This window comes from Periplaneta americana, chromosome 7 (genome assembly GCF_040183065.1).
Source record: "Periplaneta americana isolate PAMFEO1 chromosome 7, P.americana_PAMFEO1_priV1, whole genome shotgun sequence".
In the NCBI taxonomy this organism is placed as follows: Eukaryota; Metazoa; Arthropoda; class Insecta; order Blattodea; family Blattidae; genus Periplaneta; species Periplaneta americana.
The window spans coordinates 6,758,016-6,785,602 of record NC_091123.1 but is presented as its reverse complement, the minus strand read 5'-3'; the positions used below and the strand labels follow the sequence as shown (position 1 = coordinate 6,785,602).

At 35.9% G+C, this 27,587-nt stretch overlaps 1 protein-coding gene across 3 annotated transcripts in view; it reads right to left on the bottom strand.

Moving 5' to 3' along the window:
* LOC138702841 (fibrillin-2-like) overlaps nt 1-27,587 on the bottom strand; it is an 868,508-nt gene that overhangs the window by 50,513 nt on the left and 790,408 nt on the right. For all 3 annotated transcript variants that reach the window (XM_069830178.1, XM_069830179.1, XM_069830181.1), the window contains exons 11-16: nt 23,907-27,191; nt 22,548-22,658; nt 19,176-19,289; nt 16,790-16,895; nt 12,479-12,624; nt 8,745-8,951 (exon numbers count right to left, since the gene is read on the bottom strand). In XM_069830178.1, the coding sequence (XP_069686279.1) occupies nt 8,745-8,951; nt 12,479-12,624; nt 16,790-16,895; nt 19,176-19,289; nt 22,548-22,658; nt 23,907-27,191 (3,969 nt within the window). The remainder of the gene's footprint in view (nt 1-8,744; nt 8,952-12,478; nt 12,625-16,789; nt 16,896-19,175; nt 19,290-22,547; nt 22,659-23,906; nt 27,192-27,587) is intronic.

The window sequence follows — 27,587 nt, the reverse complement described above, 5'->3', positions numbered from 1 at the left end:
ACCCTTTACGTCTTGAAGGTATACACGAGCATTTCGGTCTGGATTTATTTGAAACTGAATTTATACAGTTGTCATAAATTACAGCAAAGGAAGAGAAACTATTGTTTTGTTTGAACTATTTCCGTTCCTGCAAATATGAGGGAATTTCGAAATGTAAGGCTCACTTGAAAGAAATAAATTCTGTGGCCGGGAGGAAAAAGATCTTAAGTAAAAATTTTATACTTTTCAGGAGAGCAGTAGAGAGATTGAAATTGGTGTCAATTATTGAGTTTTTTTTAACTGAGAGGTTTTTCCTGGATATTATTTGTTTATATTTCTTCTGAAATAGGTGATGTTGTTCATTTAACAATTTTCTTGATTATTTCCAAAAATAGCCGCTCTTAAGCCCTTTTAAAACTAGAACCCAAACTGAGTAGAAGGGACTATGTAAACATAAGACCTTTTTCATGTCTACATAAATGAGAAATGTAAATTATTAGGAATGCAAAATGGGTCTTAAACAATTATAGGACTGTTTACCCTGGTGACTAAAGTATTAAAAGGAACTGGCATCAGTATGTGATAAAATGGCTAAAATACAAGTTAGAACTTTTTAATAGGGAAGCATGGAAAGTAAACATGTGATGGTTTGTAAGGAATAAAGTATTAAATATACTTAAGTACTTTATTCTGTGTGTGCTCGATTCAAAAAGTACTTAGGACGTTTGGTAACGCCCTATAAATCCAGTCAGGAGTCTTATTTGACTTTAACCGTTTTACCAGATTGTAGAGAATTGTTTCCGCTTTCAGAATATATAAAAGTCTCATTTTCACAAAAAATTTACTTAATACTTTTTCCCTCCCGGCCACAGAATTAAGGTTTTATTTTTCTCTAACGATTGCATGTTAAACTGAAGTTAGTTTCTACTTATTTGTCCGTATAATTTCTGAACAAATTGAAGAAACATTCATTCTAAATGAAGATAAATTAAAACAAATACATCACATCTTAGTAAAAATTTGCGTCCAACTTTGTGAGCCAATTTGTTATTAAATTTTCCGCATCATCAGAAGTGAAATAAGTAGGCCTAAACGAGTTTTCCACGCCTTTTTTTGCAATGGTCTCACATGTTTTTCCACCATTATAAATAAATGTATTTATGTACAACATTTGTTAATCTGAAAAGAATTTCGACACTTTAGGCGAATATCAACTGGCAAAATTTCCATGATTATACCAATGAATATTTATAATTATGGATTTATGTGTGTGATTTGCTTTACATAAAAACATAATTATTGCAGACACTCAATTCAGTCAAATCGTTTTAGGAAATGACTCAAAACACGCACATAGGAACATGTAACCAACAGTCACAAGACAAGATAAACAGTGCTTACGAATTTGGGCGATGGTTGCACGAGAATCCACGTGACATCGCTAGTATGCCTTGGTTTCTGAACTTTCCTCGTATATTTAAAAATAACGTCGTTTCAAAGGTTCTAACTTCCTCGCTGTTGAAGTGAGTTGCGTCTGTTACATCTGATTGAACCAGTCCATACAGTTTCAGGTTGACGTATATTTACAAGAATGGAAATAATCCAAACAAAACTTTACTCTTAGGATTTCATAATACAACGTTACTGTATAACGACGGATATGCAGTAAGGGAAGCTTTATTTTTACAGTATTAAGGGGAGGCAGAGGTGAAATTTTCGAACAAAACTGAAGAAAAAATGAAAATTTGGTTTTTTCCATTTTTATTATCTTTATTTTCATATTCCGATGTTAGTTTTTGATTTTGTGCCCTTAACAGTATGAAATTAAAACCAAGATAACTGTATTACTATATTATTCCCATAATAAACTAATACTTATCATTATTTATATACCTTCTCTGAACATATAAATAAAAAGAAATATTGAAAATTTCTTACAATATGGTGCATGGAGCATTTTATATCAAACGATATAAAGTTTTATAAAATTATTAATATCTACAGAACTATTGTACTTAGAAAGTTGAAACTTGGTACGTCCATTACTAATAACCAGGGAAAGGATTTATATGTAAATACATATTTACTTATAAAGCTAATATAATTTATATTTTGCATTATCTTTATGTTTCACAATGTGTAGGGTTGAAAAATCCTACTTTTATTTTCCATATTTTTCCATATTTTAGAGTTTAGTATATATTTTCGTTAATTTCCATATATTTTCCATATTTCATATAAAACAGTCCATATTATATTAGGTTTAACAATAAAACAAAACAAAATTCCATTAACTTTTAAAAATACATTTCAACAATAGAGATTTAAACACATGTTCAGTAATCCCTTTAACATCAGAGTTATTTGAAAATTAGCAGTCCTATTAACAATGGGAAAGTAAGTTACAAAACTGTATTAATTTAATTTAAAATTTTTAACAGACTTCAGTTGTGCAGCTCAACAGTTAAATGCCAGTCAGAGTACACATAGGTTCAGTTTTGTAAATCATACTATAAAGACGGTAAATATGCCAAAAGTACGTCATTCAGTCAATTTAAAATCAAAACTAACAAGTTACATTTCAGAATTTAAAGAAGATGGTTTATCAACTGACAATAAAATATTATTTTGTAATTTGTGTCAGTGTGCAGTATCATCTACACAAAAGTTCCTGGTGCAACAACACATTACAACTAGTAAACATCAGGCCAACAAACAACTAAATTCCAAGCAGAGACAATTGTTTTTAACACAACCAACAACATCGAATGTAAGATCTGAGTTTAACATCGACCTGTGCCGTTCTCTCATCTCTGCTGATATTCCTCTCTACAAACTAAAGAATAAGGTCTTCAGGGAATTCCTTGAAAAATATACTCAACATACAATCCCGGATGAGTCAACACTTAGGAAGACGTATGCTCCATCCATCTACGATGAGACAATACAGAAGATAAGAGATGAAATTAAAGATAGTTCAATTTGGGTTTCCATTGATGAGACTCCCGACAAAGAAGGTAGACTTGTTGGTAATGTAGTTATCGGTTTGTTAAGTGAACAATATTCTGAACGAATTCTTTTACATTGTGATGTTCTAGAAAAGTGCAATAACAAAACTATAGTTAAACTGTTCAACGAAGCTATGGGTATCCTGTGGCCAAAGGGTATTATGTACGATAATGTGTTATTCTTTATTAGCGATGCTGCCCCTTATATGGTCAAAGCTGGACAAGCATTATCTGTTGTATATCCTAAATTGACTCATTTTACTTGTGTGGCGCATGCATTTCATCGTGTGGCAGAAGTGGTCAGAGACAATTTCCCTAAAGTAGATTTGTTGATTTCATCAGTGAAAAAAGTATTTCTCAAAGCTCCCAGTAGAGTTAACGTGTTGAAAGAAATGTACCCTGAAATTCCATTGCCACCAAAGCCAATTTTAACTAGATGGGGTACATGGCTAGAAGCAGTTGAATATTATGCCGAACATATAGACTCTATTAACAATGTTCTCCTTGCATTGGACTCTGAAGATGCAGTCTCAATTGATACTGCGAAAACAGTTACCTGTGACATAAGTGTGAAGAATGACTTAGCTCACATTCAGCATACATTTTCATGCATCATAAAAACGCTCAAAAGTCTCCAAAATAGGCACCTTTCACTATCTGAAAGTTTTGAAATTATAAATAGTACTGTGGAACAACTGAATCGTGGTAGAGGTAAAGTTGCAGATGCAGTAAGAGCTAAGGTGGACACTGTACTTTCAAAAAACCCTGGATATGAAGAACTACAAAAGGTTGTTGCTGTGATGAGTGGTGAATCAACAGTGAAGATTAACTTGGACTTATCCCCAGCAGACATTGTGAAATTGAATTATGTACCAGTTACTTCTTGTGACGTCGAACGCTCTTTTAGTCAGTATAAATCTATCCTCAGAGACAATAGAAGAAGATTCACTTTTCAGCACTTGAAAGAAATGTTTGTAACCTATTGTTATGGTAACAGACAATAAAAATTGTGTTTTGTTGAAACTACATTGGAAGATAAGGTACGTCCATTATATTTTTTGTTTAGTTTGATTAAAATGTACCAATATTTAACGTACATAGTCATTTTTTTATAATTTTAAGTCCATATTTAATTCCATATTTTGGTAAAAATCCATATTTAATTCCATATTTTGGTAAAAATAACTACATATATATTTACATATTTCATATATTTTTAGTCCATATAAATCCGTTCCCTGCTAATAACATACTTAGTATCCATGATCAATTTCAAACAAATCGGATAAATTTTTTGGATTTTGAAGTATTCACCTCTGCCTCCCCTTAAATATGTGTATTTTATATACAGGGTGATTCAGAAAATTGTATCGACATTTATGGAGTTTTCCTTGAAGTAATTTTGAGTTAAAAACTGAATTTTTCAGGTAACAGAAAGTGATACTGAATTACATGTTAATGCTGAGGTTCTTTTGAGCTCGTTGGACAAGTTTAATTAGAGCCAATAATTTAATACTCTTTCTGAAACACACGTTATTAAATTTAAGATCAAAATTATTAATTCTTTGTCCCTTTTAAGTATATGAACTTCTCTAGTGAACGTATGAGTGGAAAAACTAATAGCCACGCGCCAACGGCTTTCAAATGTTTTTCTTTTTGACATCGTGCAGACATTCCTTCACACCATGTGCTGTTACAACCGTGAAGTGCAGGCATGCGCCCCCCTCTGCCATGACCAGCACCATCCCTTTGTGTTTCAAATTGCTTGATTGAATTATGTTAGTTTCTGTCCAAACCTATCAGCTCCAGTCAACGATTGTGCATACACAGTGCGTCGTCAAATAATGAGACTGCTTTCTTTTTCTGGCCACCCTACACAAATACAGGGTGTTAAAAAAGTATCCAATATTTTAGGAGGTGCTAGTATGTATCAAAACAAGAAAAAAAATGTCTAATAAACATGGGTCCTACAACACATACTTTCTGAGATCTGAACACTTGTTCATAGGAGGTGTTCAGTGTGACGTCCATTCATGGAAATACATTCCTCTGCCCTTCGGCGTAAGGCAGTCTTGCGATGGTGACTAATAATTGCGAGCGAGAGCTCTTTTATGCCCGCTGCGCGCGCGCGGAGCTCTTTTACCTGTAAACATTGCTAAAGGATGTACAGATCTTAGAACACAGCGCATCATGACGGAACGGAAGCGCTTGAAGCTTTCAAAAAGAGTGGAAGATACAATATTTATGCTTCGAACATGGTGATGAAGTCCAACGTTTGTTGTGTAAAAAAAATATCATTTGCAAAAAATGCAACATAAAATGGCATTATGAGACGCAACATGAAAAAATATAAAGGCATTATTCTTTAGAAGAGAGAAATAAATTCATTTCGGAATTGACATCGAAGGTAAATTAATTTACATTTGGGTCAGTAGATTGTATCTAAATTCCTTTTATTTCCTTATTTTAAATGTATTTTTGATGTTTTATTTGTTACTTGTTTCTGAATATTTACTTTTATTACACTACGTGTTTCTTTAATTTAGAAATAACATTTTATCTTTGATTGCACTTTAACTTATACTATTACTAAGTTCAAAAAGCTAATTCACTTTTATTCCAATAACTATTTTCAGGATTTTGAGCAAATATGAACTAAATATTTTGAAACTTTGATGCAAGGAGCTTTTTTAGTAACGTCAATATAAAACATACTTAAAAATATAATTTCAAAACTATTAGACCTAATTGCACCAAATTTTGTACAGATGATATTATTATAGATCTGTTTATATAGTCTAAATTTCACAAATTTTGGCCGAAATTGTGGAAGTTTTAAAAGTCATACATATCCCCTTAAATGATTGGCCCCAAAAATTACGATGGCTCTAAATATCTTAATTTAATCAATTTGTTTTTTAGTGTTACGTGCATCTCAAAAATCACTCTAAGAAAACTCATTACATAATCACGATTGGAGAGTAAGGACTATATTTTCACAATTACACAATCAATATACTTTATTTCAAACAATATTGTCATTATTATTTTTTAAACAAATACTCAAAAGTACTTAGAGATCACACACGTCGAGCAGGTAGACCCTATTAGTTTCTCCTAACCAATGAAGTGAAGTATTTACATAATAAATAATTGCTTTAACAATAAAATGGTTTACATACAATTAACTTTTCCTATTTCTCTTTTTGTTCCTAAAAACCTTTGCGATTTGTTTATACATACTAGGTTCAAAAAGTTCCCGGAATTTGCTAGTATCATAGAAACAACGTACCTTAAACACTATTCTACATCATTCCCTTCAAAATTGTTGCCTTCCGCAACAACACACTTTTGCCAACGCGTGTAGAGTTCCTGGAAGCAGGCCTGGAAGCCATTCTGTGAAACCCGTCTTAGTGCTCTCGTCGCGTTTGCGATAACCTCTTCAGCATTGAATCTCCGTCCTTTCAGATGACTTTTCAGACGGGGAAACAGAAAGTAATCACGTGGTGAGAGATCAGGAGAGTATGGTGGACGATCCAAAGCAGTTATGTTGTGCCTGGCAAGAAAATTCTTTACAATAATTGCGCGATGAGCAGGTGCATTGTCACGCATAAGGAACCAGTTGTTTTCTACCCACTTCTCTGGACGTTTCCTTCTCGCTGCGTCCCGGAGGCGACGGAGGATTTCTACGTACAATTCTTTCGTTACAGTACGACCTTCTGGAATGAACTCATGGTGGAGGAGACCCTGAGAGTCGAAGAAAACTTCCAACATAACTTTGCCTTTGGAAGTGTCCCTAGGAAATTGTTGCTTCCGAGGAGATGTTTTCGATTTCCACTCAGATGACTGTCGTTTAGGGAATGGGTAGTACAAGTAGCACCAAGTTTCATCACCAGCAATAATTTTATTTAAGAAATCACCATCTTCATCAGCCATACTGATCATGTCCCCAGCAAGAGTCATTCTTGTTTCTTTCTGTTCTGCCGACAACATTTTCGGAACTAACTTCTGAGTCACGTAATGCAAGTTGAGATGCTTGTGAAGAACATTGTGTACACTTCCGACTGATATTCCGACCTCTGCTGCTATCTCTTTTATGGTTTTACACAAAACTTGATGTTTGTACGTTGCTCTGTGGACATAATTACAAAATGCGACGAACAAACAAAACACTATGATAAACAATTGCCTAAAACTCAAAACCAACAATCGCCATTATCAACAAGCTTTAAGGAAATGACATCATAAATATTACCAACAAAACAAATGTATAATATCCCTTGTTATATATTAATACGAAAAATGGTAGTAAAATTCCGGGAACTTTTTGAATCAAGTAGTATATGTACATGTATATTAAATAACTGAGTAATTAGCCCTATTACATAGCCAGAAATTTAGTAACGCAAGTTATTGTAATAATTGCTGCCTTTATTCGCTGCATGTGCATGTACATCCCTGTTGTCTACGTTACAGTGGATGCGCTATGCGCTCGTGATCAAGGTCGAGCTCTTCTACCATGATTGGGAGCTAATATCGTCTCATCCCTGGCGTAAAGAATCACGCACTCTTTGAAATTGACCTGGTTGTTCTTGATAACCGAAAGTCTAGGGGATTTAGATTTAAGGAACGAGTAGGCCAAGGTGTGGGGCCTCCCCAATCAATCCAGCAGTCCTGAAATGTCAGCGTCTGGTGTTCACGCTCATTGCGGAAAAAATGTGCTGGTGTGCCATCATGCATGAACCACATCTGTAGTCTTTGCTGACATGGCACATACTCCAGCAAGGTAGGCAATACGTTAATAAGAAAGTTCTGATAACGAGCCCCAGTTAATCTCTGTGGTAGCACGTATGGCCCTTAATCTATCGCCAGGAACGCCTGTCCATACGTTGATTGAGAATCGGTGCTGATGCCTTGTTTCTTCAACTGCATGGGGATTTTCATCAGTCCACACATGCTGATTACGAAAATTCACAACACCATTTCTACTGAACCCCGCTCATATCCGCAACCAAACTTTTGTTTTCAGTATTCTTGCGACATATCAGTATTCCATGCCAGGGGTGTCAACTACGTATGATTATCTGGTAGCCTGCTGTATTGTGGGGCAGAAAAATGCATTGCCATAAATGGACGTCACATTGAACACCTCCTATGAACAAGTGTTCAGATCTCAGAAAGTATGTGTTGTAGGATCCATGATTATTAGACATTTTTCTCTTGTTTTGATGCATACTATCACCTGCTAAAATATTGGATACTTTTTAACACCCTGTATATGCAGAGAGTTGCTATTTACAACGAAGACTTTCTTCTCTCTAGGTACAGGATGTCTGAAAAATTTTGGGTCAAAATAATACAAAATATAAACTAAATATTTCGAGATAGGGAACCAATAATGGCTGGAAATGGATATCTCAGGCGCTACGAGATTTGAACGAGAAATGCTTTTGAGGAACGTTTTTGTAAGCTGCTTTGGTTTTCATAACATACAACTGCCTATCGCGGCGAAGTTTGGTGGCGCTGACTTGCAAAATTATATAAAAAAAATTGTCTTCGTTTTGAGAGACTTTACAATAAGTTGCATTTCCTAGAAATCCAATTCGTTTCTTCGTAATATACGCAGTCTCATTTTTAACAGCAACACTGTGTGTATAATCCCTAGTTAAATTCCTTCCATTCATTCATTTCGCTACCTGACCTTGGACTGAGCGTGAGCGTATCCATAACAAGTAGTTGATGCGACATCATACTCACGCACACACGCCGGGTTGTCTCCCGACCAGCGCCCGTCCTTCCCGCAGTACCTTGTGTGGGGGCCGTCCAGCTTGTGGCCCTTGGAGCACCTGATGTGGCACTCCGCACCCGCCGGGTACTTGCTGCCGTCGCCGGGGGGCGGGTGCCCCGGGCAGCGCACTTCCCCGTGTTCAGGCTCAGGGGGGGCAGTGCATCCCTCGCCGCTATCTGTGCACGCCAAAATTCTATATGCTCAGTCAAGCTATTTAAGTAGCAATAAAAAACAAAAACATCACGTTGTTGGGCAAATAATGCGTTTTTCATTTATCACCTTTTGCGTTTCCATAGTTACCATTTTCTTGGTTTAAGCATTAATGATTTTATGCTCGACCATGCCGAAATGTAGTAATTATACACCTGGTAGCAGTCCTTTAATGCATGTCATTAAAGTACACCTACTCATTGAAGTACAGATTTTTTCAGCCAATGACAACTCAGCTTACAACTGTTCAGCCAATAACAAGTCAGCTTTGTACCGTTATGAAACCGCAAGTATCGATTATTCTCGGATATGCAATCGAAAGAGAATTAGCGAAAAGTCACGGAGGCTGGAAATCCAACACTGTCGCAGAAGGTTATGTTCTGTTACTATAATAATTAGCGTTAATTGTAAATAATATTCAAATAAATTCAATTTGTCATCTCGTTTTTCAATGTCGAATTCAATAATCGAGATTATACCAAGTTTAACGGGATTATACAAGGTCAATGACATTATTGTTCCTCGGAAAAAATCAATACTTTCGCGTCTGCGCACATCTCACAATTCACGACCTAGAACAAGGTCACTTCCGATCTTGTCAGATACAAATAAAATGTATACATCTGAATAATTTCAAGTTAGAAATATGGTCGAGCATAAAAAGTTGTATGAAACTCGTCTATAATGGTAATTAAGAAGCTCGTATGAAAATTATGAAACTCGCTTGCTCTCGTTTCATAAACATCCATACTCGCTTCTTAATTACTATCATTATAGGCTCGTTGCATAATGTACTATTATTAGTACTGCTACAATAATTTTGAAGTTTCAAGCCATGGTTCTACCACAGTCTAGTATATACAGTCACGAAGCTTGTGTTCATGGGGGTACTAGGAACAATAGACTGTGCCGGTACTATTTCGCATTGTCTGTGATGAGGCGATAGTAGCGATCCTAGTGATTATCAACTATCTATGGATGCATATTTACCACGTATTGAGCTTCGTGACTGTATATACTAGACTGTGGTTCTACCATTAAATGTTGTTGATTTATTTTACGACGCTTTATCAACTACTATTGTTATCTAGCATCTGAGTGAGATGAAGGTGATAATGCCAGCGAAATGAGTCCAGGGTCCAGCGCCGAAAGTTACCCAGCAATTGCTCTTAGTGGGTTGAGGGAAAACCCCGAAGAAACCTCAACCAGGTAACTCGTGCCAACCAGGATTTGAACCCGGTCCCACTCGTTTGACGGTCAGACATGCTAACCGTTATTCCACAGCGGTGAACAGGAAAGTTTTCTCTGTAATAGAATTTTTTAGATTGCTGAATTAGGAAGATATCCTTCCATATTCCTGTGAAAGTACCTCTAAGATAAATTATCTTAAGACGACACTTCACCAAGAAAGGTCAATTTTTTTCCTAATCATTTTTGAACCAAATTTTAATAGCATGTTTACTATGTAAAGAACTAACAAAATCCAAATTTTGAATTCCCAAATACTTTGGCTTTTTATTTTTTCTACTTTTCAGAAATATTTTCAAACCCAAGATTTTAGTAGAAAATCTCAATTTTTAAGCTGCTTTTTTGGTTACATTCACAAGACACAGAGAAATACTTCTATACATTCATTTTATTAAATATCTCACTTATTCACTTTCAAAGAATTCTTTAAAATTTTGAATGTTATTTTTTCTATAATTCATGAAAAAAAATATTAATAAAATAAACTAGCAGCATTTCTTACAAAATAAATGCATAAAAACATGCAGCTACCTCATAATTACTTGCAGTAGAATTTTCGTACAGATTGATTAATATTTGGCATAAAAAATTTGGTGTTGAATCAAGGAAAATAAGCTTAGGAAAAATGGATTTGAAAGTAAACTGAATATTTATGTGACACCTATTAAAATTCGCCTCCACTATATTCATCTAGTAACTTCAGGGAGCCAACTTTAGAACAGAAAGTTATTAGATTTGTAATCAGAAATTTGTAAAAAAGAATTACAGTATATGATGAAAAAATAATTTTGACAGCTCTTTAAATGCCACACCCTCTTACAGGTTTAATTTAAAAACATTTTTAAACACATTTGTAATCAAAATTCAACTAAATCCATTTGGCGTGTGAAAATATATATCCTAAAAACATGAAATAGCCAATAAAAATTTCTAGAAAAAATTTCTTGATTTTCAGTGGAATTTTCTATTAGGCCTAATATTTTGAAAACCAATATTAAAATTATTGTGTTCAGGACATTTTAAAGAACGTACTTTCAGAAGTAAAATGTAGTGGAGATTTTGAATTTATCTTTAAAAATGGCTGAGATATATCTATTTTATTGAATTACTAGCCGTACCCGTGCGCTTGGCTGCACCCGTTAGAAATAAATATAAAGTAATTATATAATTAAAATAGAACATTTGATCCAGGGAACGTTGGTGTTTGATAGAAGGATAAATCGTTTAATATGTTACTTAATTTAAATTGTATTTAAATAATTACCATTTTGGTCCAGAGACACTCATTTGGTGCAATGACAATTCCTTTAACATGTTTCTTAATTGTTATTACATGCAACCATAGTTTAATGTAGATTGACATATCTTTTAGTTTTAATGTGTATACTTTATATTACTTGCTATATGTTTCCATTGAATTATGGTAATAATTTAATTTTAATCCTTGTTTTCTACGTCTTCAGTGAATGGCGCGTGGCCCACTATGGTTCTGAACCCTTCAAATAACTTAAATAGTGATACCAGCATATATAGTGAAATGTAATTATATTTCTTTCTTTCGAAAATGTAGAATTCACGATCTCCTATGTATCATTGCCATGGAATGAATATATGTGTTTTTTCTTCCTACTCAAAAAATTTTATATTTTGCACACAGCAGTTACTGCAGAAACAACAACGCTATCATCTGAGGCGGCGGTGAAAATGTATTGTATTGTTATTTTAAAAGTCTTGTATTATATCCTTAAATATCAGTCCTATCAAAATTTTGCATAGAATAAAACTTATCGGAAATCATTTTTAAAGAAACTTTTGTTATGTAAAAGTTTTCACAAAAAGCAATAATAAGCGAGATATTTCGATTTATTTAATTCAGGCCCCGTTAAATGAAGTATTTTGAATGCCATATAGCCTAAAATCTAAGTTACAACGAACTTAATTTATATTCCAATTTTCATATAAATCCGTTCAGCCATTATCGCGTGAAAAGGTAACAAACATCCAAACAGACAGACATACAAACAAAAATGTCAAAAAAGTGTTTTCTGTTTTTTTGTTGAACTTTCGAGTTTTTTTTTTTTTTTTTAACTAATCTCGAATTTAAGTTGTTGCCGAAATGATATTTCTAAGTAAAAAGTTGAAATTGTACATCAGTTAGGAAAAAGAAATTTAAATTTCACTATCTTCTCCCCTTAAATTACACTCCGTCATTTTGTTAGCCTCTACAGACGTAAACGTCGCTTACCTATGCAGGTGCGCTGGTCCGTGTCGAGCGTGTAGCGGTCGCTGCAGGCGCAGTAGTAGCTGCCCGGCGTGTTGACGCAGTCCATGTTACAGCCGCCGTTGCGCGTCTCCGTGCACTCGTTGATGTCCACGCACTTGCTGCGATCCCTGCGACCACATGACGCAGGCTGTACACCGTGTTCAATTGTTTCATAGCACACAATGCTGTTAGTTTACTCCATTAATCAATTTTAGTCGGTCTTTGTTTAGAAAATAATCTTCTATTTCTGTTATGCGTAGTGTGGGATCCCTCTTGTTTGCGAATTTACAGCGCAGGCCTAAGTCTTCTGTTTTGCTCTGGTTTACGTAACCCGCAGATTACAGTTTAACCCGCAAACACCGCCCTGTATCCTGAGCACAAAGACACAATCGCTACAGAATGCTAGCGCTTTTTCCCACTGTAGCTTTGAGTTCAATTGTTTCATTACACAAAAAGTGTTAATTTACTCCATTAATCAATTGAGTGGTTCAGTGAAAGAGTGAGCTAACTAACATTACAATTTGGAAATGTACACTTTTGTTAGAATTCACATAAGTGTCTAAATGTCATATCATTCGACTTCAGAGTATTTTCAAGTTGCCATAGCAACTGTTGAAATTTCGTATGATTAAAAAATGACATCTTTCTGACGTTTTCATTTGAAGAGTGTAGAGAAAGAATCTGATAAGTTATATTTTACTGTTTTCACAGAAAAGAAAATTGAAAGTTTCAAGACCCACTATATTCTGTTGTCTTGAGTTATCATCTTTCAAAGTTCTTTGGACCAATAAAGGTGTTATTCTGTACATTTAAGTCATACATAACTATGCTAACTGAGCTATCATATGACATCGAAAACAAAAAAGTCGATAAATGTGGACTTAACAGGTTATCCTCTGGACTCTTTTCATTTGTTATCACAGCCACTATAACAAAATGGTATTAGTAGGATATTGATCCACACTAAAGTTATTTTAGTAGGATATGGGTCCACTCAATGTGTGCCGTAAAACGTAGGCATACGTCCACTACTGAAAATTTATTTACCAAATAGGAAACGTTACATAAAGGGAACTGACTAGCAATGTAATCTAATATATCTAAAAAGGTGAGTCTGGATGCATAATACGCCACCAATACTCTGCTAGGTGGCCAGCCAGCAATTGTCCTCTTGTCCCATTTTTACTTCAGAATATTTTTAATTACCATAGCAACTATTAAACTATGATATGGTTCAAGAAAGAATTGTAGTCTCACTGTTTTCACTTCAGAATATTTTTGAGTTACGATAGCAACTATGAAATTATCATGTGACTAAAGAAAAGCATTTTAGTTTCACAGTTTTCACTTCAAAATATTTTTAGTTACCATAGTAACTATTAAAACATCATGTGACTCAAGAAATACATTGTAGACCACAGTTTTCACTTCAGAATATTTTTGAGTCACCATAGCAACTATTAAACTATGATATGGCTCAAGAAAGACATTGTAGTCTCACTATTTTCACTTCAGAATAGTTTTGAGTTCCCATAGCAACTATTAAAATATCACGTGACTCAAGAAAGACATTATAATCTCACTGTTTTCACTTCAGAATATTTTTGAGTTACCATAGCAACTATTAAACTATAATATGGTTCAAGAAAGACATTGTAGTCTCACTATTTTCACTTCAGAATAGTTTTGAGTTCCCATAGCAACTATTAAAATATCATGTGACTCAAGAAAGACATTATAATCTCACTGTTTTCACTTCAGAATATTTTTGAGTTACCATAGCAACTATTAAACTATAATATGGCTCAAGAAAGACATTGTAGTCTCACTATTTTCACTTCAGAATGTTTTTGAGTTACCATAGCAACTATTAAACTATAATATGGCTCAAGAAAGGCATTGTAATCTCACTGTTTTCACTTCAGATTATTTTTGAGTTACCATAGCAACTATTAAACTATGATATGGCTCAAGAAAGACATTGTAGTCTCACTGTCTTCACTTCAGAATATTTTTGAGTTACCATAGCAACTATTAAACTATGATATGGCTGAAGAAAGGCATTATAGTTTCACTGTTTTCACTTCAGAATATTTTTGAGTTACCATAGCAACTATTAAACTATGATTTGGCCCACGAAAGACATTGTAGTCTCACTGTTTTCACTTCAGAATATTTTTGAGTTACCACAGCAACTATTAAAATATCATTCAATTCTACAATTTATTATGCTTGCTTACTATAGCAAAAATCTGAACCTAAATACATGTAGATCTAGGACAAAAAAAATATCTATCGTTAGCTCGCTCTTACACGCAGTCATCCTAGTTTTATTTGGTTTCTATATCAAATACCATTTTGATGTACTATTATGCAGAATTTTGCTCATGTATGTGAACTATGCAACGTGTACCTGTCTGATTGTTTTATGCAATGAACACACAAACATGAGTCAATGTTGGGTTTATGAGCATGTGTAATACATTTTGAACTAGAGTGCAATGTAAACTGCCCTTAAGAGGACGGTTATATGATTTTTAAAATTTCAACAACTTTCATCCAAAATTTATGAAATTTAAACTACATAAACGTGCCTACAATATGATGATCTGTAAAAGATTTGGTGCCATTGGAACTAATAGTTTTGAAATTATATTTTTTAAATACTTATATGTTACATAGAGGCCAATAAAAAACTCCTTGCGACAAAATTATCAGAATTTTTAGTTCATATTTGCTAAAAAAATTTTAAATAGTCAAGGGAAAAACATTTAATTAGTTTTTTTAGCTCAGTCTAAATAGAGGGTGAAAATGAATTTCTCAATTTCACGAATTTATCACTACAACAAATTTTATTCTAAATGCAATATGAAATGCCGTGAAGTAACTTAATATTAATACTTCATACAAATTCTAATTAATTCTATTTATCAACATTTAATTGTCTTCTGTGAGAAATTTCAGACCAATCTGACAATAAATTGTTTTGCAAGGAGCTTTTTTATTCAAGAAACTGCTTAAAATTTTAAAGTCGAGAAAACGGTATTAAAAACACATTTCTCTTAACTCATTCATTCTATGTTTCGCCTCATTTGCTTAAAGGGCTCTGAAATAGGAAATGAAAACTTATTATGAAACTAGTGTGTGACATTAAAATTGAAATAGAAATATTTAAATAACGTAGTCATTAATAGAATCCTTACATTAACAGAGATTTTACTATAAATAATTACATGAAATAATATGATATATGAAAGTATATAAGGGTTTTTATGCTCGACCATGCCGAAATGCAGTAATTATACACCTGGTAGCAGCCCTTTAATGGACCTCATTAAAGTACACCTATTCATTAAAGTTCAGGTGTTCCACCAATTAGAAAATACCATTGTATTTGAAAGCGCAAGTATCGATTATTCTCGGATATGCAATCGAAAGACAACTAGCGCGAGATTAGATTAATTTAGCGCGAGATTAGATTAATAATTAGCGTTAATTGTAAATAATATTCAAATAAATTCAATTTGTCATCTCGTTTTTCAATGACTAATTCAATTTCAAGGTTATATCAAGATTAATGTTTATTTTACTCTCTAGATTATATCAAGGTCAAAGTCGACATTTGTTTGTCGGAAAAAATCAATACTTTCGCGTCTGCGCACATCTCACAATTTACGAGGTATTGCACAAGGTCAGTTCCGCTCCTCAGTCAGATAAGAATAACATGAATACTTATGAATAATTTCAAGTTAGAAATATGGTCGAGCATAAAAAGTCGTATGAAACTTGACTATAATGGTAATTAAGACGCTCATATGAAAAATATGAAACTCGCTTGCGCTCGTTTCATAAACATACTCGCGTCTTAATTACAACCATTATAGACTCGTTGCATAATGTACTATTCTTAACTAATTGAAGTAAAACATTAAATAATAATAAAAAACAAAACAAACGTTCGTTGCAATATGAATGTTAGCTCACTTAATAAGGAATTATACATGTAAGTGATAGGCGGTATACAGTATGTATTTAATATTCTTGTGCCAGAAGTAGAAATGTACAATCATATACAACAATATTGTGAAAAAATAGAATATCGGTGACTTGAAACGAAGTAAGGAAGTTGTACAAAATTACCCCGAATTGTCGAATCTACGACAAAAAATGTTAATGCAGATTGTGTTTCGTAAAGCTACTTTAGGCTCACCCTGTATAAATTCTAAGACTTCAGAACTCATAGTTCCTTACCGATCCCTTAAATGCGAGGTAAGGACATAACTTAGGCTTTACCTTGCGTGCAGTCTGTAGCCAGCAGGGCATGCGCAGTGGAAAGAGCCAGCCGTGTTGACGCATTCGTGGCTGCAGCCTCCGTTGTGCCTCTCGCACTCGTTGATATCTGCAGAAAACACAAGAAAACTGCGGGAGGGAAACAGGACTCACACTCAAACGCGACTGTGGTGAATACGATGAAAATTATCGTGTATTCATGCTATTAATAAGAAAATATGTCAATTAAAATGTAGAGGCTAAAAGTAAAATCGCGTGTACACATAGTGTTCGAATTGATAAAAATGTAGAGGGGGGAAAATTTCTCCTTGCCATATTAATTAATTAATATCTTAGAATGTTTATTCCGTTTTAAAGTTTATTGCTATATAAAATTATGTATTATTATTATTATTATTATTTTTATTATTATTATTATTATTATTATTATTATTATTATTATTATTATTATTATTATTATACGAGTATCTATTTTATCTTATATCTTTGTATTTGTATAATATAAATATGATTTTCATTGTCATATACATTTAATGTAATATGTGTATTTTATGTCATAATGATGTATATATTTTATATAACTATTTGTACAGGGCTATAATATGTATGATTTAATTACAGCCCTAATATACCTTCGGGTAAAATAGGGTTCTATAAACTTGGAAATAATAATAATAATAATAATAATAATAATAATAATAATAATAATAATAATAATAATAATAATAATAATAATAATAATTATTATTATTATTATTATTATTATTATTACTATGGCGCCTCACACTAGGTAATTTATAAATTACCCTAAATACAAATTCGTATTATGAAAATAACAATAGCAACAAGCATTTATGAAAACAACAAGCTTACAGTATTTCTGGCGTAATTCTAAAAAAAAAAAAAAAAAAAAAAAAAAATGCACTGTCTGTTTAATATAGTACTACTTTTAATTAAATTAATTAATTTACTTAATCTGACAGGATTAGGCCTAAGCCCATAGGGCCTTCTCTTCCATCCTATCAACATATACAAATGCAACAAATAGAAGCAATGATAAAAATAATACAAATAACATTAATATCCAATAAAGGCTCAACAGTGTTAAAGGACACTATAAAGCACTTATTAAGCTAATACAACCAAAAAACCATAGTTGAAATAACAGTAATAGCAGTGATGATGATGGTGACAATAATAATAATAATAATAATAATAATAATAATAATAATAATAATAATAATAATAATAAATATTTGAGGAGAAAAATTCATTTCGGCATCGGGGACTGAACCCGGGTCCTTGGTTCTACATACCAAGCGCTCTGACCACTGAACTACATCACAGAGATTATTCTGTAGGACAAATTAATAAATCCATAATATTCTCATAGCTAGCAGTGCATCATAACTGCGGAATCCCGGCCAAACAAGTCACTCAGCTGAGTGCGCTCCTAGTATAATGGCAGTTGACACTAGACATACACGTCAACATATATGCCTAACTTGGAGTCAGGCCACAAAGGGAAACATGAAGGAGGAAGGTTCGATCCGGTGCTATGGATTGAATTCGGCGTAGCTCAGTGGTCAGAGCGCTTGGTATGTAGAACCAAAGACCCGGGTTCGATCCCCGGCGCTGGAGAGAATTTTTCTCCTCAAATATTAATTGTCAACATTACAGAGATTTTTCTGTAGGACAAATTAATAAATCCATAATAATAATAATAATAATAATAATAATAATAATAATAATAATAATAAAACTGACAGTGTTTAACAAGCGATTCCATGAACTAGAATGTGATTGTTTAATTTAAATATGAATTTTGATATTGTCCGACAGTCTCTGACATGGTCAGGGAGAGAATTCCAGAGGCGTGGAATAGATGTGCTGAAAGATAATGAGTTAAAGAATGATCTGTACAAAGAAATAGAGAGAAGGTAGGCCTACATGTAGTCTATATTGAATAATAATCTTTTTAATGTTGAAACTCAGGTGACTTTACAAACGACATTCAGAATAAACTCACTATAGCAAATTAATTCTAGAGGAAGAAAATGTTTTAACAGATGCTTAGAAAATAAGAATAAGTTTTTCGGAAATGCAATTTCAGGGAAAAATGTCGCTATTCAGGCTCAGTTGATAGTAATAATATTGAAATATATATTAAGAGAGCGGAATTTTCTTCTCCTGGTTGGAAATGAACACAGGAATGCAGAAAAAATCCAGAATTAAGGGCTTCTTGCTGGCTTGTAATTCAATTTGTTATATCACCTTGTCTGTAAGATAATGCAAAGCTCTTGTAATTTAGCACAATCGCAGAGCAGTCATTATAGACACGCGATATTACCAGTGATTTGTGTGGTAAGCAAGGCAAGACCGCACTTACCCGCACAGCGATCCTCGAGCTGTCGATACCCAGCCTCGCACAGACATCTGTAGGACCCCATCGTGTTGAGGCATTTGCCCCTGCACATTCCGTCTTGGAGGCACTCGTCCACATCTGACGATGAGACATAGAGACCAATTTGTGTAGCCTACATTACATAGGACGTCCACTAACACCGTCCATTCCTGCTAGCTAATTACCCTACATTGATTACCCTCATTCACTGATAACAGTCGTTTAACGCTGCAGTTCTGTTGGCTATTGGTTCATGCCCAAAGTTCTTGGCTAGATGGTTTTCTCAATGCTAAACTCTTACTCACTTTTACAAAATACATGACTTACAAAAAGAACAGCGTGTTAGGAAAAAAAATAAAAAAAAAGAAGAAATACTGGGTGTTCAGTTCAAAATGTGTCATGGCTCGCTGTATGCCGTTATGTGGCTAGCCGATGAGCCTAGAGAATTCAATCTTCCTACACTTCCGCAGAGGTGTATAACCTAAGAAGCAGAGAAGTTGCCCAGCAAGCACGGCGTTCATTCTGAAGAGTACGTACCGATACGTACGGTAACGCCGGTAGTGGCAGGAATGTGAACTGTTTGGAAATACGTACTGTCGGGATATGGGGAGAGGGTTAAGACGATTACTTACGAATTTGTTGACATAAACTTCGACGGTCAACATGGACACGGACCATTTGATTTGTGTTGTGAAATGTTACCGTACGCAACCGATGATAGCAAATACCCTGCGTACGACTTGCCGGCGCAAAACACAGTTCGAAAGAGGTTATTTATTTATTTATTTATTTATTTATTTATTTATTTATTTATTTATTTATTTGATGGTGTCAATAAAGACACATGTCATTACAAGTTCCAGGTCACGTGGACCCTTGCCTTAACCAGAATATTGCTTATAACATGAGTACGTAAATGAAGTGTGACCATCTTCTCCATCAGAAACGGAGAAGAGGTTATGGTAGCACACAGACCGTACAGACCGCCATCTGTTGCTACGACGTTCAAGTTATACCGTACACGTTCTCAAGTTCAGATTGAAGAACGCCTTAAATAATAGGCAACTTCTCTAACATATAAGCTGAAACTCGCTTCAAATCGGTGACCTAACAACAGTGACGTCATGACACACTTTGAAATGAACACCCAGTAGTATCTCAGAAACTACTGCATTTACCTCTGCGGTGTTCGAGTTCCTGTCAGGCCTGGGATTTTCCATAGACTATTACGCTTTTACTACGTCATACTACTTTCTACCAATAAAACGGCACGAAAGGACGTGTTTAAACCAATCGTGGCTGTTTATCGCTACAGTTTTATCACTTCCCTAGCATTTGTTTATTTTTGTCACTTCACTAGCATTTGTTTGCTTTTATCACTTCCCTAGCATTAGTTTCTTTCTTTGCCAAAATTTGCAACTGCAAATTCTTTACTGCACTATAAAACATGCTTTCCAATCATCATTTTTTTACCGTATGGTCAACTGAAAATGGCGGCTCCGTTCAAACGTCTTGGTGAAGCTAACATTAGTGAAATAGATTTTTAGTATAACCCTCAATACCCATTTTTGACTTACACCACTTCTGCTCTCAACGGCTCAATTGTATTTACATTTCTATTCGTTTGTATTTTAAGCCTACAATATTCAAGATGGCGGCGCTCTGTATCATCGCGGTTAAGGCGTAACGGTGGGTCGCAGGTTCGATTTCCGATAGAGGTATGAATTTTCTCTATTAATCTTATTTATTCTTCTGACCGCACTTTTGACCTGGGGTTTAATAAGCCTCAAACAGAAATGAGTATTAGGGATATTTCTTTGGTGATAAAGGCAGCGGACACATAAGACTAACATCCCTACTGTCATTAATGCCGATTGTCTGTACAGATGAACAGATGAGAACCGTACCTCCTGCTACCTTGTGGGCCGATTTGGCCTATAACAATGTTGACTTTACTTTTATTTATGTACAAGAAGACACAAAGTGAAAAATATGAATGTATTGACAAGTATAAGTGGATATATTAAGATACTCTGAAGTGCTAAGAATTACGAGTAGATGTTAAGAAAAACAATTATCTTAAGTCTTAAAATATAATAATTATTTTCGCGGGAACTATATTAACATATTCAACTATCATTAGCCAGAGAAATAGTGAAATAATTACCTGTAAAAATCATTTATCTATAAATACTCAATTTTGAGGGAACAACGTTTTATTTCTATTGTTTCTCTTACATGTCCCGGTGACCTAAATAATTTAATAAACTTACTTTATATTTCCGAAAATGAAACGCACCTTTTTCCAATCATTGGCTCCTCAAAATCGAGATGCGCCTTATATTTGCACAAATATGTGGGACATTCTCCAAATTGTGTATATATTCGCATATATACTGTACTTATCTAATAAACTTTTTTTTAACACTTACAACAATAAAACGCGATATTTTATTAGGTTATAGAAATATTATCTTACATCTGCTCATATACTGCGTGTTCAGTTTAAAGTGTGTCATGGCTCGCTGTATGTCGTCATGTGGCTAGCCGATGAGCCTAGAGAATTCAATCTTCCTACACTTCCACAGAGGCGTATTACTTATGTGCCAGAGACGTTGCCTAGCAAGTACGGCGTTCATTCTGAAGAGTACTTACCGATACGTGCGGTAACGCCTGTAGTGGCAGGAATATGAACTGTTTGGAAACACGTACTGAGGTGAGTTTTTTTCTTACTGTCGGGATATGGGGAGAGGGTTAAGACGATTACTTACGTATTTGTTGACATTAACTTCGACGGTCAACGTGGACACGGAGCATTTGATTTGTGTTGTGGAAAGTTGCCGTACGCAACTGATGATAACAAATACCCTGCGTACGAAATGGCCGCGCAAAACACAGTTCGAAAGAGGTTATGGTAGCACACAGACTTTACAGACCGCCATCTGTTGCTACGTCGTTCAAGTTATACCGTACACGTTCTTAAGTTCAGATTGAACGCCTTGATTAATAGGCAACTTCTCTGACATAAAAGCTGAAACTCGCTTCAAATCGCTGACTCACAACAGTGACGTCATGACACACTTTGAAATGAACACCCAGTATATATTATATTTTTCACTTTCCACAGCTTTGATTTTGGGATGCTCCTTACATTTGCGTGCGCCTTATAGACGGAAATATACGGTAAGGTGATAGAATATGAAGATGCAAAGTATTAGGCCTATTATCAGACGAATGTATTAATTTACTTCCACATATATTTTTGGATTTAATATATAAAAAACTATCAATTCTCACAGCTTAAATGTTTCGATTTCTTATCGCACTTTGGGAATTATAATCCGCACATTGACTTACCTACACACACTCCTCCCTGGATGCGGTAGCCAGGGTCACACTGGCAGTAAAAGGACCCAATGGTGTTGACACAACGTCCTTCGCAAAGTCCCGTCCTGCACTCGTCGATATCTTCAAAACGTACAATATAATATTAGCAATAATTAATTGATAAAGCTATTATAATTGTGTCGTTTATAGAACGGCTCTGATAACTTTTGTGAAATTCAGCATAGAAAGTTATTGAACTTGCAGCTCTCGTTACAGAGTTCGCTTTATATCACTGAACTGATCAAACTTTCACCTATCTGCTCCCTTATTTGGAACAACACATTTTTCTTCAGTCACTCTGCTGAAGGTATACAAAATAAGCTGGTTTTTTCACTGACAAATTTATTTTGTGCGAGATCGTGCGTATTTCCTTGGTTTCCGCACAAAACCAATCCGCGGAAAGTCTAAAATTCCACATTCAGTATTCCCAACCTAACACAAATAACAATTTCCCTCTTCTTACCGCTTAAGTGACATATTGATTTTACTGCTTTAGGCTTTTAACATATTATTTTTAGAGACGTTCAATATAGTAATAATTATAAATTGGAAACTTACCACTGCAATTTCACCTAAATTGCACTGTTAATTATTGTTTTTAAATATTTGCAAAAATTAAGTAAACTCTACAACTCCACTAAAGTTACTGCATTCGTGATGCAAGTAACATTAAGGAAGCCGTGAAAAAATCAACAAGATTCCAGACTCATCATAGACTGGGGAAAAAAAGACAGACGTATATCACGGCCTGCTGGAGTATAGCAAACACAGAAAATATTTTAAAGCAACAATATTGAATATAGATATTTTTGTTTTGCAATTTTGCCGTCATTGAACAGAAACCAAGATGGAGATTTCATTGCAACTAATTAGAAATTCCTCTTTCAGGTATGTAATAAACGATCTTCGCACAAAATAACGTACGATACACGAGCGGTATGTTTTCTTTCAATTCTCGGAAATTAAAAAAGCTCAACTACGTTTCGCTTTCTCAAACTTTTCCTCGAACATGAAAACTTCAACATACCGCTCTTGTAACGCATATTACTATTACATTGAACTAATTTTATATGTACAAAGTATAATATTTAAAAATGTAGCAATATAGTTTTGCTACTATAAATGAATCTTGGGTATAAAGCAAGAGAATGTAAAGCTCACGATAGTCACTGGTGATGTTGCTTGTGATCACTGGAAAATATCAGAGCCGTTGTCTTTGCGATCCTACTATAAATAAATTCTAAACAAAAACTTATTTGAGAATATAAATCTATAACGGAATAGTAGTGAAATGATATTGTCAGAGGAAAAGAATTGCATACTACATACCTATGCACGCCTTTCCAAGTCTGTGGAAACCATCCTTACAGCCACATTCGTAGGAGCCTGGAGTGTTGACACAGAAATGTTGGCAACCGTGATTCTCTTCATCACTTGCACACTCGTCGACGTCTTGGCAGGAACGGCCGTCGGCCAAGAGGCGGTACCCTGGAAGACATGAGCACACCGGACGCCTAGATATGCTCTCACACTTCTGTGTACAGCCGCCATTGTTGGACCCACAGACGTCATTGTCTGCACAGTGCTTCCCGTCCTCCTGAAGATGTAATCTTTGAGGACAAGCACAGTGGTAGCTGCCCGGGGTGTTGACACATTCGTGGGAACACTCCCCATTCCTCATGGAACACTCATTTAGATCCACGCACTTCCGGTGATCTTCTGGAGCCGAACGGTAGCCAGAAGGACACCCGCAATGGAAACTCCCGGGGGTGTTGACACAGTTGTGATAACAACCACCGTTTCTTACACGACACTCATCAACGTCTTCACACGTCATCTCATCTTCATCGTTTAGAAGATAGCCTATCGGACAACCGCATCTGTAACTTCCTGCAGTATTAACACAGTTATGAGAACAGTCTCCTTTATCAACTAGACATTCATCTACATCTTCACACGTTTTGTTATCTCTCGCCAAAACGTATCCTACGGGACATGCACAGCTGTAATTCCCTATGGTGTTGACGCAATCGTGGGAACATTCATTATCTTCACTGTTTTCACACTCATCAAAATCTATACAGGATCTACCGTCTTTGTTATTGAGAATGTAACCGTGGGGACAGGTGCATTGCGGACCATCAATTGTGTTGACACATCCATGAGAGCACCATTCTCTGAACAGGGACGCGCACTCGTCAGACCTAATGCAAGTGGTGTTTGTAGCGGCATCGAGCTGGTATCCTTCAGGACAAGAGCATTTGAAGCCTCCAGGAAAATTGACGCAGTCGTGAGAACAACCGCCGTTGTTAAAGATACATTCGTCTTCGTCTAAGCACGTCTTTCTATCTTTGTCCAAGAAATATCCTTTCTGACACTTGCATCGAAATCCGCCTGCTGTGTTAGAGCAGATGTGAGAACAACCGCCATTGTCTTTCTCACATTCGTCTTTATCGACACATGTCCTGTCATCCTTACCCAAAGTATAGCCTTTGGAACATAAGCACTGAAAACTCCCTGGGGTGTTCTTACACTCGTCCGAACATCCTGCATTATCTTCGTTAAGGCACTCGTCGATATCAACGCAAGTAAGTTGTCCTACTAAATTGAATCCTTCTGGACAATCACAGTCAAAACTTCCGATTGTGTTGTGGCAAATGTGAGAGCAGCCACCGATATCATCATTTGCACACTCGTTAACGTCTTCACAAGTCATATTGTCACTCTCTTTTATCTGGAAACCTTTCGGACAGACGCAGTGAAAGCTGCCATGAGTATTGACACAATCATGCGAACACCATCCGTCAGCAACTTCACACTCGTCTATATCCTCACACTTTGTAGGATCATCACTTTGCACTTGAAAGCCTGCATCACAAGAGCAGTGACTCGATCCCATAGTGTTAATACATTGCTGAGCACAACCACCATTATTGACCGCACATTCGTTGATATCCTCACATGATTTCGGGTCGCTTGCTTCGAGACGGTACCCACTAGGACAGGTGCAGTGGTAACTACCCTCGGTATTGACACAGTCATGAGAGCAGTCACCACCGTCTATGTCACATTCATCTACGTCGCGACATGTCTTGTGGTCGAGCTCTGATAATTTATATCCTTTCGGACAGCTACACTGAATTCCATCACCGTCGCCAGTACAAAAATGTGAACAACCACCGTTGTCCACCACACATCCATCCACTTCAACGCATGTCTTCCCATCGTCTGCAAGAAGTCTATGTCCTTCTGGACACGCACACTCAACACTTCCTTCCATATTTGCACACAGATGGGAGCATCCTCCGTTGTTGACCATACACTCGTTGATGTCTTCACAGAAGCGACCGTTTGTTGCCAGTTGGTAGCCTTCTTCACACGTGCAATGAAAGCTACCCTGTTCGTTGACACATCCGTGGGAACAAGCCTCGATTTCGTTGCCGTCAACACATTCATCGATGTCTTCACAAGTGCGCCTGTCATCGTTGAGGATGTAACCTGTCGGACACTCGCACTTGAAACTTCCTTGCTCGTTGACACACTTGTGAGAACAAGGACTATCATCACATTCATCAACATCTTCACAGGTCCTTTCGTCGTCACCTAGAAAGTAACCTTTAGGACACTTACAATGGAAACTACCTAATTTATTAACACAAATATGTGAGCACACGGAAGAAATATTGGAGCACTCATTGATATCTTCACACCTTCTTTGATCGTCTCCAAGTATGAGCCCATCTGGACACTCACACTTGAAACTTCCAGGTATGTTAACACAAGTATGAGAACACTGTTTACCGTTATAATTTCCACTGACACATTCGTTAACGTCTTCACAGGTTCTGAGATCAGCACCTAGCACAAAACCGTCTGGGCATTTGCAATGGAAACTCCCAGGATCGTTGACACATTCGTGAGAACATCTTGTTCCTGTCTCGTTTTCCAGATCCGCACACTCATCAATGTCCTTGCACGTCCTAAGGTTCTCGCTCAGAATGTAACCTGTGGGACATTTGCACCTGAAACTCCCGGGTTCGTTGATGCAGTGATGGGAGCAGACCATGCCTGTTTTGTTATCTTGCACAAGTTCTTTACATTCGTTGACGTCTTCACAAGTCCGATAGTCATCCGTCAGGACGAACCCTTTGGGACACGAGCATTTGAAACTACCTGGTTCGTTGGTGCAGGTGTGGGAGCATGGGCTTTCGGTGTCGTTGCATTCGTCGACGTCTTTGCAAGACCTGAGATCGACGTCCAGAATGTACCCCCCAGGACAGGTACATTTGAAGCCTCCTTCCTCGCTGATGCAGTCGTGTGAGCATTCCGCCTTCTGTTCTTCTGTGCACTCATCCACCTCCTCGCAGTTTCTGCCGTCTCTGGCCAGACGGAAGCCGGAAGGACACTCGCACCGGAAGCTGCCGATTTCGTTGATACAGTCATGGCTGCATGCGTACTCTTCGTCCTCATCTTCTTCGCACTCGTTGAGGTCTTCGCACGTCTTGTCATCGTCGCCGATGTCATAGCCGTCTGGACACACGCACTGGTAGCTTCCAGGCTCGTTAACGCATTCATGCGAGCATTCCGGGTTCTCTTCCACGCACTCGTCTATGTCTGCAACAAGAGCAATAATAAACTTCAAGACTTATGTAATATTATGTGCCGCCACGGTGGTCTAATGGCTAGAGCGCTGGTAATTTGAAAACGGCACAAAAAACTTTTATTCCAGCATTTCACTAACAATTTTTTTACACTTATGCCACATTTACAATCTGTCTACAATAGACAATAAGTAGCTAAATATTATAAAAGTATATGACATGAGTGGAGATGTTATCCCATGACAACATTCCAAAAGAAAAAATAACAATGTTTTAAATAGCTGTAGTAAAAATGAATGGAAGGTCAAGAGCATTGGTCCTTTTAAGTCTTCTTATTGTTTGACTATTATCCAGCAAATTTAATGCACGATGATTCGGATGTTGATTTAATCGGTGCAGGTATTTTTTA